This window comes from Polyodon spathula, chromosome 11 (assembly GCF_017654505.1).
Source record: "Polyodon spathula isolate WHYD16114869_AA chromosome 11, ASM1765450v1, whole genome shotgun sequence".
Lineage (NCBI taxonomy): Eukaryota > Metazoa > Chordata > Actinopteri > Acipenseriformes > Polyodontidae > Polyodon > Polyodon spathula.
Window position 1 is genome coordinate 17219536 of NC_054544.1, and position 13705 is coordinate 17233240.

The 13705-nt window shown below is 38.1% G+C and overlaps 1 protein-coding gene across 2 annotated transcripts in view; it reads left to right on the forward strand.

Annotated features, from left to right (window-relative positions):
• The first annotated feature begins 675 nt into the window (after positions 1-675).
• The window catches only part of LOC121323229 (disintegrin and metalloproteinase domain-containing protein 23-like), a 61843-nt gene continuing 48813 nt past the window's right edge, over positions 676-13705 (forward strand). The window contains exons 1-3 of one of the 2 annotated variants that reach the window (XM_041264152.1): positions 676-1133; positions 2083-2300; positions 9474-9550. In XM_041264152.1, coding sequence (XP_041120086.1) covers positions 1055-1133; positions 2083-2300; positions 9474-9550 — 374 coding nt within the window. In that variant the 5' untranslated portion in view covers positions 676-1054. The remainder of the gene's footprint in view (positions 1134-2082; positions 2301-9473; positions 9551-13705) is intronic. The other variant, XM_041264151.1, reaches the window with a different exon arrangement.

Genomic DNA, 13705 nt, shown 5'->3' on the forward strand with positions numbered 1-13705 from the left:
TGGATCGGTATTACGTTTGCAATTTTCCAGTCTGTCGGTACCACCCCTGTGTCAAGAGACTGCTGCATGATCTTGGTTAGCGGTTTGTAAATTACTTCTTTCATTTCTTTGAGTACTACTGGGAGGATCTCATCCGGCCCAGGGGATTTGTTTATTTTAAGAGCTCCTAGTCCCTTTAACACTTCTGCCTCAGTTATGCTAAAGCTAATGCCAATGTATGTATTATAGTTGAATAAGCAACAATGTATTTAAGGGGTTAAAAGTCGTTATATATATATATATATATATATATATATATATATATATATATATATATATATATATATATATATATATATATATATTATATATATATGCGTAAATATCTGGACTTTCTTCCTGTGCATCGGGACGCCGGACATTTGCTAGGAAATCGGGACTGTCCTGACTATATAGGGACTGTTGGCATGCTTGCATTGCGTCCTTCATAATAACTTCAAACTGAGAATTATACCTGTTGTAAAAGCGTGCAGCGGTAGTTATAAAGGCTATAATGTATACACATAGTTGTGTTGTGTGTGTGTGTGTGTGTGTGTGTGCGTGCATATCTGTGTGTGGCTGTTTGTTCAGGGGTAGGGGGTCCGCAAACGTATGCTTGCCTAAGGCCCAGTGATGGGTTAATTCGGCCCTGGTTATAGTATAGTTGCACGGTGGGCTATAACCAGCTGAAACTAAGCAAATCCTCTAGCACGCTTCACGCCACCTTGGAACGCGCACTATAATTCAATGCCACGCACAGGACCGACCAGCCTCTGCCTTTGCAGAAAGAGAGCTTGAGAGCACTTGCGCGCTGCAGCATCAGTACCAGGCTCATCAATCCTGTTTGCAGCCACCGCCTTCCAGCCAACCCTCTGCAACCTGCAACAAGGCTGCTTCGTGGTTCATTTTTACTGGATAGAAATTCCCATTTGCAACAATAGTAATAAATTATATCACATTTCCTACAAAAATGGGCCACGAACTCTTCACAGTGCGAATGTGTTGAACCAAGCGTTTTACAGTCCAAATATGAATCATGTATCTGATATATCTGCAACATTTATTTGCCAGCATCCTTTTCTCTTGGTTCCAGCCATTCGGTTTCGCGTCAACGGGTATGTATCAACCACCATGTTAAGCATTTTTTAATGTTTCTGATTATGTTATAATTGTGCAAAAATGTATGCGCGTTATAATGCTTTTTAGGCTGTACTTACATTTGATGCTTGCTCCATTGCTTTTATTTATTTATTTATTTATTTAGCATAGTGTTCATGTGCAGACGACAAAAAAAAAAAAAAAAAAAAAAAACCCTGCTCTCTATGATAAGATGCAGTCTAGCTTTTAATTAACAATGTATCTTCTGTGCACGATTCTCAAATGTATCAAAATCTTCTGAGGATTAGGTGTTTTGCTTATACTGATTTTATTTTTATTGAAAAATCAGTTGTATTTTTTTTCAAACTTATGGTAAATAAAATCCATGATATTCTAAAGATGGGCAGAGCAACATTGTAATAAATCAAAGAGATCTGTAGGCTGTATTTTCTAGAATTCTGGGATAGGATTTACATTTTATACAACGAGTCAGTAATACAAGGTAGGTACGGCTAACATCAAGCAAAATACAATGAAAAGATAAACAGGCCTTTCACTCAGTTATTTGCAGATAATTCTAGGTTGTACTATGGATTGGGACAGGTACTAAAAGCATTATGATTAATATTTTATTTATAAATGTTACGAGTATGTGTCGTGTTTTATAACTCTACGATATACATGATTAAACAGAAATGTACAGTGTGTATCTACGGAGAAACACTAGCATTGTGAAACATTAGCATTATTGATCTTGTCAAATACTACATCATATAAATCATAATTAATTTATAAAACCTATAGTTAAAACCGACAAATATATCTGTAGACGATGTGTCTATAACATTCCGCATTTAAATGTCAATGATAAATTTGCGTGCAAATGTCACGTTAATTATAACTGTACGTAAACTAAACATTTGATATCAGGCTGTATGATATACATATTGGTTGTCATGTTTTTAGCACCGTCTTGGCTTGAAAATGACACCGTTTGGGACGCAGTATCGACACCAGCAGTGGGAGATGGTGCAGACACATACTACAGCAGCAACAGTAGCGAGTCTAAAGTTGAACGACAAATCATATTCCCCTCCAGACTGATATATTACCTTAACGAGGACTCAGAGAGCACTTATCATAATCTGAACACTCTGGCAAGAAATCAACAAAAACAAAACCAGGTTAGTCATACGTGTGTGTGCCTGTGTGTGTTTGTGTTTTTATATATATATATATATATATATATATATATATATATATATAGAGAGAGAGAGAGAGAGAGAGAGAGAGAGAGAGAGAGAGAGAGAGAGGAGAGAGAGAGAGAGAGAGAGAGAGAGAGAGACTCAGAGCATTTATTTTTTTATTTTTTATTTGTTTGAATTTTAAAATAGCTAAATGTGTTAAACAAAAAAAAAAAGTGTGTAATTTTTGATTGTCGGAAGGACTAGTGGTTACTTGGAGATCGTGATTTGAGCATAATAGTATAATATATTTTTGGCTTCAAACATTATTTGATTGTATACTACAACTGTGCTGTGCTGTGCTGTGTCGCTTGACCCTTTGTTAAGGATGTAAACATTTGAACGTTTGATCAGACAAGAGATGCAAACACATGTATTTAAACTGCTTGTACTGTAGATTAATACATAAATGAAAATATACAGTCGTTGACTGTTGGAATGCTAATATACCTGTACATATGTAGGAGCATAATATCTTGCTTGCATTTTCTGCATAAGCAACTCACCAAATTTTCAATAAAAATACTTAATTTGACCAAGTACACAGAGCAATTGATTGTGCAAACATTTACCTGTGTAAATCCACTGCTTGTGTAAGTACAGCCTATTTTCAGCTTATCTTGTACTGTACTACTATTGAGTACGTTGAGCTAACTATACAGAAACAGAACATACTATATGTTAGTTTCTGAGGGATAAGAATTAGGTAATATGATTTTATTATGTGTATATTTACAATACTTCTACAGTAGATTGTATTATGAAAAACACGTTTACTTCTTTAAAAATAGTTTTGTTTTCTATTCAATGTTTAGATTACATATAGCGACATTGTTTCTTGTACACGACACACAGATCTATATGAGGGGCTGCTACAGAGTTTGTCAGCTATACAGGTTGGCTAAATTAACTGTAACCATAAGCAGAAAGTGGAGGTCATTCAAAGATAACCAAGGGGGCTACTTTGGGCAGATGTGGGGGAAAAAAAAACATTAATGAGCCGAATTGAAGGACATTATCTGTCAAAGGTTGCCTATAGAAACGCTGCGTTCTGCAGTTTGTAATGTTATCTGAAGGATGACAAACCCACTTAGGAATGGTGGCTGTATTGTTAATTCAGCAGATACATTTATTGATGTCAGCTGCACCATATTACAGTGGGGGTACTAGAATCTTGGAGCTCAATTACTGTGCCACAACCACCTGCCAACCTTCATAGCTCAGGGGGTTATTTTTCCCCAAAGCTACAGCAGCAGAAAACTGTGTACACTTAAAAAAACAATTTTAAAATGCCTGTATTGTGCCGCTCATATTCGAATTAGATGGGAAATATTTGTTGTGTAAATGAACTATGACATATAATGTGAAATACGGAAGCACTTTTATTTTACAAAAAGGGGTATCATGCGTTTGCCATTGTTTGCCATAGTTTTAATGTGCTTAATATGCTTACAAATCCAAACAGAAAATTATTGATTGCATAAGTATTCACCCTCCTTGAGTCAATATTTGGTAGAGGCACCTTTGGCAGCAATTACAGCCATGAGTCTGTTTGGAAAAGTTTCTACCAGCTTTGCACATCTGGACACTGCAATTTTTGCCCATTCTTCTTTGCAAAATTGCTCAAGCTCTGTCAAGTTGGATGGGGACCTTTGGTGAACAGCAATTTTCAACTCTTTCCACATATTCTCAATTGGATTGAGGTCCGGGCTTTGACTGGGCCACTCCAGAACATTGACCTTTTTGTTCTTAAGCCACTCCAGTGTGGCTTTGGCTGTATGTTTGGGTTCATTGTCCTGCTGGAAGATGAATCTTCTCCCAAGTCCCAGGTCTCTTGCAGACTTCAGCAGCTTTTCCTCCAGGATTGCTCTGTACTTTGCTGCATCCATTTTGCCCTCTATCTTCACAGGCTTTCCAGGCCCTGATGCAGAGAAGCATCCCCATAGCATGATGCTGCCACCACCAGGCTTCACGGTAGGGATGGTGTTCCAAACATAGTGCTCAGCATTGAGGCCAAAAAGCTCTATTTTGGTCTCATCAGACCATAGAATCTTCTTCCACTTGGTCCCAGAGTCTGCTACATGCCTTCTGGCAAACTCTAGCAGAGATTTGATGTGAGTTTTTTTCAACAATGGCTTTCTTTTTGCCACTGTCCCATAAAGGCTAGTTTTGTGAAGAACCCGGGCTATTGTTGCTGCATGCACAGTGTCTCCCAGCTCAGCCGTGGAAGACTTTAACTCCTTTAGAGTTGCCATAGGCCTCATAGGCCTAATGCCCTTCTCGCCTGGATACTCAGTTTTTGACGATGGCCTGTTCTAGACAGACTCACAGTTGTACCATGTTCTCTCCATTTCTTAATAGTGGACTTTACTGTGCTCGGGAAGATAGTTAATGCCTTGTAAATGTGCTTTTGAAGAACCTTATTCTGGATTAGCTTTGAATGTTCCTCTGTCTTCATGATGTGGTTTTTGTTAGGAAATGTTAGGACCTCCCAGAGACAGGTGTATTTAACCTGAAATGATGTGAAACACTTTAATTGCACACAGGTGAACTCCATTCAGCTAATTATGTGACTTCTAAAGACAATTTGTTGTACCAGAGCTTATTTAGGTGTGTCATAGCAAAGGCGGTGAATACTTATGCAATCAGTTATTTTCTGTTTTATATTTGTAATTAGTTTAGAACAATTTGTAGATTTTATTTTTCACTTTGACATTATGCACTTTTTTTGTACTGATCAGTGGCAAAAAAGCCTAATTAAATCCATTTTGATTCCCTGTTGTAACACAATAAAATATGTCCAAGGTGGGTGACTACTTTTGAGAGCCTATATATATATATATATATATATATATATATATATATATATATATATATATATATATATATATATACACACACACAAACACACACATATACAGCTCTGGAAAAAAATGAAGAGACCACTGCAAAATTATCAGTTTCTCTGGTTTTACTATTTATAGGTATGTGTTTGGATAAAAAGAACATTTTTGTTTTATTCTATAAACTACTGACAACATTTCTCCCAAATTCCAAATAAAAATATTGTCATTTAGAGAAATTTTATTTTATTTGCAGAAAATGGCAACTGGACAAAATAACAAAAAAGATGCAGTGTTGTCAGACCTCGAATAATGCAAAGAAAATAAGTTCATATTCATTTTTAAACAACACAATACTAATGTTTTAACTTAGGAAGAGTTCAGAAATCAATATTTGGTGGAACAACCCTGATTTTCAAGCACAGCTTTCATGGGTCTTGGCATGCTCTCCACCAGTCTTTCACATTGATGTTGGGTGACTTTATTCCACTCCTGGCACGAAAATGCAAGCAGCTCGGCTTTGTTTGATGGCTAGTGACCATCTATCTTCCTCTTGATCACATTCCAGAGGTTTTCCTCCATCCACACCTTGATTGACCTGGCTGTGTGGCATGGAGCATTGTCCTGCTGGAAAAACCAGTCCTCAGAGTTGGGGAACATTGTCAGAGCAGAAGGAAGCAAGTTTTCTTCCAGGACAACCTTGTACTTGGCTTGATTCATGCATCCTTCACAAAGACAAATCTGCCCGATTCCAGCCTTGCTGAAGCACCCCCAGATGAGTCCAATTTTCAGCTTTGCCCAACACCTGGTCATCTAATGGTTAGACAGAGACCTGGAGAGGCCTACAAGCCACAGTGTCTCGCACCCACTGTGAAATGTGGTCGAGGATCGGTGATGATCTGGGGGTGCTTCAGCAAGGCTGGAATCGGGCAGCTTTGGCATGAATCAAGCCAAGTACAAGGTTGTCCTGGAAGAAAACAAAGGGTCTGTAAATGCTGTGGCCAAGATCATCAAACCATTTGAAGAAGCTGGCACTCATGAGAACCGAATAAGGTCAGACAGGCCAAGGGTGACCTCACAATCCGAGAACAAGTTAATTCGAGTCACAAGTCTGCGAAACTGGCGATTAACTGCCCCTTAAATACAAGCTCAGCTAAATGCTACTAGAAGTACAGATTTTTCAACATCAACTGTTCAGAGGAGATTACGTGAAGCAGGCCTAACTGGAAGAATTGCTGCAAAGAAACCATTGTTAAGAGTGCAGAATAAGAGGAAGAGATTTGCCTGTGCCAAAAAACACAGAAACTGGACGTTTGAGGAGTGGAAGTCAGTCTTATGGACCAATGAGTCAAAATTTGAAATATTTGGGTCCAACCGCTGAGTATTTGTAAGACTCTGTGAAGGTGAGCACATGAGTTCTGCATGTGTGGTTCCCACTGTCAAGCATGGAGGAGGCAGTGTCATGGTCTGGGGTTGCTTTGCTGGTTGCAGAGTTGGTGATCTTTACCAAGTCCATGTCAAGCTCAACCAGCATGGCTATCATGGCATACTTCAGAGGCATGCCATTCCATCAGGACTACTGCTATTTGGGCAGTCCTTCATTCTTCAGCAAGATAATGACCCGAAACACACCTCAAAGTTGTGCAAGAACTATCTGGCGAAGAAGAAAAGTGAAGGACAACTCAATCTAATGACCTGGCCTGCACAGTCTCCAGACCTCAATCCCATAGAGTTTGTATGGGACGAACTAGACAGAAGCGTCAAAGCAAAGCTACCCACAAGTGCCCTACATCTCTGGGAATTGCTGCAGAACTGCTGGGAAGACGTGTCAGGTGATTTCCTGCTGAAACTTGTTAACCGAATGCCTCGTGTTTGTGAGGTTATTCAGGCAAAGGGTGGCTATTTTGAGGAATCCAAGATTTTGGAGACAATTTTCAATTTTGTTGAACATTGCTTTGATACTGCTTATGTTTTGTTTTATATACTGTAACATGTGTTTTCATTTTCAAGTATTTACAGAAACGTATACGACGTAAAACAGTCAATTATGAAAAAAACCTAGTTTCCAGCAAGTGTACTCAAACTTTTGACTGGTACTAGAAAGAGAGAGAGAGAGAGAGAGAGCGAGAGAGAGAGAGCAATGCTGGAACTCCCTCTCATTCTTTAAAGTCATTCTTAACAGACAGGGCCTCTAAGAAAGCAGGCAAGCATGGCAAGGCCCTGACTGTCTGTAACTGCAGCTCCTGCTTCGTAAGGAATCATGAATTATTTTTGACCTTTATTCCAGGAGGGAAATGAGAATTAAAAGGAACCTTCAGATGTGCTGGCGATGCAGTCTGTCGAGCAGGAGCGGAGTGTCTAGGCACCAAAAATTCCAAATTGAGGAAGCGTCATTTTTCTGCCCAACACGTTCCCTCCAAATAATCTGTTACGCTGACCACCATAACAACGAGGGACATCTATAGCTGCAATTTCACTGATGCTTGAGTCTAAATGGCTAAATGTCACAGTAGATTTGCGACAGTTGGCAGATACTGTATGTAATGTTTCAGGAGCGTTAAAAGCACATGATGTGGTGTCATACAGTCCATTCTGACAAGAACCTTTCTTTTGGCATTGAAGACACAGAAACAGGATTTTTTTCTAGTGCTATTTGTATTCCTCCTGCTGCACTGGAGCTCTGGTACCTGAATTGAACCATTATAGCCACCCAGCCGTTATAGCTTGACATCCTTATATCGCTGTTTAGCTTACAAACCCTGCTGCTGACAGGCAGTTATGAAAAACAGTGTGTGGAAAATCACTACAGCTTTACTGCAGGTGTTACCTTTGCTGTGCTTATATAAATACATTTTGTATGTAAGTAAATAGTGTTTTCTTTTAATGGTTTTACCAAGGCTATATTTATAATTCATACGTATTCTCTGTTTCTCTGCGTGTTTCCTTTATTGTGTCCTGGCACAATAAACCCAGTCATGACAGGGATGTAAATACAATTCCCATTGCGTGGCCGTTTTGTCCATTACAGATTTCACAAAGGTTCTAAGTGTAAACTTACTTTTAAAAGATCAAAATAAACTAAAGAGACTCACACAACCACTTTACCAGTTGGGTCGGGACCTGTTTAGATTAGTGATTTGTACTGATCCTAAATTGTTCTGCTCTAGAAATGCATTGTCCGGTCTTTTTCATATTTTTCATACTTCACTAATCACTGTTTGAATAAAGATAATGTGGTGACTATAATTTTTTTCAAACACTTACGTTACTTTAAATGCACAAGTAGTTTTGGATCAAATCAGGGTTTAGATCAAGTGGCAATTGAGATCTGACCTTAAGAGGGCTTGACTGCATTAGGTAACTGTATATGTTTACATTCAATTGTCAAAAGCAGACCTGTCTTACATTGGTAAGGAGGAATGCATTGCATTGTGGCTATTCTGGTATTGGATTTCAGAAAGGTTTACTGAGGGCTCCACTATGGCAGGCACACTGGAGATTATGCCAGTAGTGTAATAATATTTAGGTGACTTATCCATTTCTGTTTGGGAGCAGGACTCCCGAAAGGAGCAACTTGGTATGTTTTTAGATAAGAAAAACTGATGTGTTTTCTTGGTGCTGGGTCAGAGGAAGCACAGTGTCAGCTGATATGCAATAAAAAGCATAACAGCGGTAAAGTAATACCATTGATTGACTGATTCATTTAGTGACAGGTTTTACCAGGTTACAACTGGCTTAGACTAGAAAGCTGTATTTTCAGTGTTAACCGTCAGCCCGTTACAACGTCAAGCAAATCAGAAACTTAATAGACTTCACGCAAATAGCAGGTAAAACAATTCACAGAAACACAGAAAGATTGTGACAGAACTATAATATATTACAATCTTGATAACTTTTAATGATACCAAACTAGGAAGAAATAGCTCAGAAGGTTAATTAAGGATTTTTGTTTTAACTACACTGTACCTGTAAATGGCTTTTTAAATGGCAAACTACTTTATTTACGCACTTGGAAAAAAAATAGTTCAAATTGTACATACAGTAAGATCTTGATACAAGTGTGTCAATAAGTTTTGTATCACTTTACCAGCACCGTGATTACACATTGAAATTGGTTCCTGTTCCCTGGCAGTGGTGCAGAATCCATGTTACTTTCAGTATAAGTAGCCATATACTGTATTTCTTATTTATAATCTCAATAGTGAGTAATGTAATATAGTATTGACATACAGTATGAACTAAGCAATACCTCTTTTTGTTTTTGTGCCAGGCTATACATCTCGCCCAAGCAAGTTTTCAGCTAGAGGCCTTTGGCTCCAGATTTACGCTGGACCTGTCATTAAATAAGTAAGTATGGTCTTCCAGCTACACACTCTTAAAATCTGCTATTTGTTTCACGTAAGTAAAGGAAACCAGTGACTGCATATCCCACAGATCTAGACATGAACAGAAAAGTATTTGCTACTTTAATCTGTTACAACTTGTGTTTCCTTTAGGTGTACCTTTAGATAGCAAAAACAAGTGATTTGACTAACACATGGTCTTTCTTGTATAGCAGTTAACGGGGGAGTTGCCATGTGTGGTTATTTACATGTGAAGTGGTGATGCGTGTGCATGTTTGGGAGACTTGAGAGGGTCAGGTTTGTGGCCGAAAATAACGACCGCAGAGAGGGACAGGGTAAATCTCATTAACTCGTGAGCATGATGTAAAACACGGGAAATCCACACCCATTTTCACATGGAAACCCGCATTTCACGTGAAAACATCCACTGCTCCCAATCCAGACAGCCCTGGGAGCATACGTGGAAGGTGTCCAGGACAGATCTCTATAATCCTACGTCTTCGCCTGTTTTCAGCCATGGTGATCTGCAATAGCTGGGTTGGACAATTTCATTATATACCTCCAGGTTAATTATTTTCTTTTTTCTTTAATTAATAAGTCGTGATAAATTAGTTGAAATATTATTCACTACTAATGATATGTCACCCCACCAATGGACATTTGAAAAACAATTTGGGCAAGAGCAGTAAAACACATTATTAATCAACCAGGCACGAGGCATTTACAAATCACAGCTTTATTACATGAGCTTAACACTGTGCTTTAGACTTTCACTCAAGCAAGATGTCACCTGACAACCATGGATTTCCCAGTGAGTTTCTCTTGTGTACCTGTTCTCTGAGTTGTTTGCAAAAACAGCACAAGAATTCTATGCTAATTTACATATCATTTGCATGATGTCAGGTGAAAAGAGGGTTTTCCCGGGGAAAATAAACTGAGCCAATGGAAAATCGAAATGTGTAGTCATTTTTCATTTGGCTTGAGCACAATGTCTCAAGAAAAATTAGAATACACGTGGAAGTTCCCACAATGATGCTGGTGGGTTATTTTACTTGCCTTTCATTTCAACTTGTGTGAAGTTAGTTTGGTGGTCTCAACACCAGTCAATAACACAAAAGAACCACGGTTGGTATCGGGCATAAGATTGTCTCAGAAAAACAAAACAATAAAAGATCAATAGTAAGATACTGTATGTCTGCTCTAACCATTTGAATAGGGTACAGATTGTTTAGAGCTGTTGTTGTTGTTTTTTTATATATAAATAAACAATATATAGTAGTGCATACATTTGTTTTTTTAATATTATTATTATTATTATTATTAATTTAAACATTTAAAAAATGTGCAAGAGTGTTGAAAGTTTTGTATATTATTTTAGCCCACAATTTATACTCAAAAGATAGACCTCTACTTTGCAGAGACTCAATGGATCACTCACTGGATTGAGAGGCTGTTTTAAAAAATGTATGCTGATATTTGCAGGCTTTGAAACAATAACAGAATGGAGCAAAAAGTTAGTAAATGCAGCACAGTTTTTTCATTCCAAGGTGAAATTTGCTGTAAAGAATTTGTCTTCTTACAAGTTTCATAGCATTGTCAGTTTAATGTCGCTTATTGCAAATGGGGCAAATGTTACACTGGTGTAAATAGCTTTGATAAATGGGAACCAAAGGACTCATTCTGACAGCTTTTTTTATGAATGTCAGTACAATCAATAAAGATGCACTGTTTGTTGCTAAAGTGATTTACATGGATTTCTTTTTTTAGATTAGTTGAAAGATTTCTGTACATCTCCAGACACAGATACGACTGACATTGTTCCATGTTAGTGGTTGCTCTCACAGCAGTTTAAAAGACAGTGGCGAGCTCATTTCATATGTCAGTGTGGTTCTGTGGGAACACTCATTTTAATTCATTCTTTTTTAAGAAGCTGCTTACTGTAAATCCAGGAGTTGGTCTGGATTGTCTGAGATCTTTCCACTGTGTGAAGGACAGTTCATTTCACTGTGTGCAGGACAGTTCATTCCACTGTGTGCAGGACGGTTCATTCCACTGTGTGAAGGACAGTTCATTCCACTGTGTGCAGGACAGTTCATTCCACTGTGTGCAGGACAGTTCATTCCACTGTGTGAAGGACAGTTCATTCCACTGTTTACAAGGACAGTTCATTCCACTGTGTGCAGGACAGTTCATTCCACTGTGTGAAGGACAGTTCATTCCACTGTTTACAAGGACAGTTCATTCCACTGTGTGCAGGACAGTTCATTCCACTGTGTGCAGGACAGTTCATTCCACTGTGTGCAGGACAGTTCATTCCACTGTTTACAAGGACAGTTCATTCCACTGTTTACAAGGACAGTTCATTCCACTGTTTACAAGGACAGTTCATTCCACTGTGTGAAGGACAGTTCATTCCACTGTGTGAAGGACAGTTCATTCCACTGTGTGCAGGACAGTTCATTCCACTGTTTACAAGGACAGTTCATTCCACTGTGTGAAGGACAGTTCATTCCACTGTTTACAAGGACAGTTCATTCCACTGTTTACAAGGACAGTTCCAAAGTAATTATGGTGATTATATACAAATTCCACATCATTATCATAAAAAAACTCTAACCAGCTATGGGAATGATGTACAAGGATTGTTAAAACAGCACATCCAGGATACTGATACTGATACTCATTGGTGATACCCATTTCTGGGACTTTTGAAGTTCAGCATTTTTGATTTCCTGCAAACAAATGTCACTGCCTAATTTACTGCATATTTTGGAGAACTTACTTGACTCATGCTTCTTAAAAATAAAAAACCTCAGAAAAATAATAATTTAGGCCATAAGCTTGGGACTTACATTTTCAGTTCTAAACCTACCACAAGTCACTTGCTTGTAAGACCATAAAACTTGAGAAAAACATGTGCAGTACTGTACATTTATAAACCATCTTGCTGCTGATAAAAATTTTAAAATCTTCTTAAGCCATGTAACCTACCATTTAAAAGGCTAAGGAACCAGGCAACTCTGGCTAGTGAGTTGACTTTCTTGGGCAATTTCCTGTGATTTATAATTTATTTGTTATACTGTGTGATCCAGAAATATAAAATGCAGGGCTCTGCTACCCTATTATTGAATTATTTTCTATAAATCTGCCTTACCCCAGCTTTGAGGTGCTTTGAGCTTGTCTGGTGAATTCTAAGTGAACACCACCAGCATCTAGTCATTGGGCTCTTGCAAGCAGACTGCCAGATATGCTGAATTGTGCCAAGTTGTATCATGTACCTTTCGTGAAATAAGCTGGAGAGGATGATGTTCACAAAAAGGGAGACACTTGACCATACAAAGTCTGTTTTTTCAGTTTGAGCTTCATGTTCAGCTCTAAGCATCCCTCCTACATTGTTTTCAAATAAAATGTTCTAGACAAGCACAGAAGCACAGCCTTAAGCAAGAAAATGACTCATATGCAGATACTGTCACGAACAAGTATTTTGTACAGATATCAGCTTGCCATTATGTATTTACTACCAACAAGCTAGCATAAGAAGCTGTTTCTTTAAACAGAAAGGGACAGATGAAATAAGGGGGCATTGTCATCCTGCTTTTTCACTAAGAATACATTGATTTAGCTGGTAACTGCCAGAAATTCTGCTTTTTTACAAAATCAGACAATTGAATATGACAAACTGTGTTTCTTAAATACTGCATATAGTTTCTAATATGTGACCATCTCAATGGTATCAAGAACATTGCTACTGCAGAGGCTGCCTGCCCCATCATTCATTCAGCATTGTATTCATTAATTATAAAATATAAGGCTTATTCTGCAGATAATGGCCTGTGGAGATTTGGGTTCATTTTTTATTTATTTTTTTAATCACAGTGGCATGCCCCTAGTGGTCATTTTTAAAAACAACTCACCACAGAAATTCAGCCTTCAGGAGAATGCTACTAAGCATTATAAGTAATGATCTCAGCAGAAAAAAAACAGAAAATGATGAAGGACACACGTGTAGGCTTGAAATAAAATATTAAGAAAATACAGATAATAGTCGATGAATTATTCAATTTCAGAACGCAGGGTGTCGTCATGTACACTTCCAAGCTAATAGGAAACATAAAACATAATACCGTAGAAATGGAAATACATTAGACCAGTTTTGTGT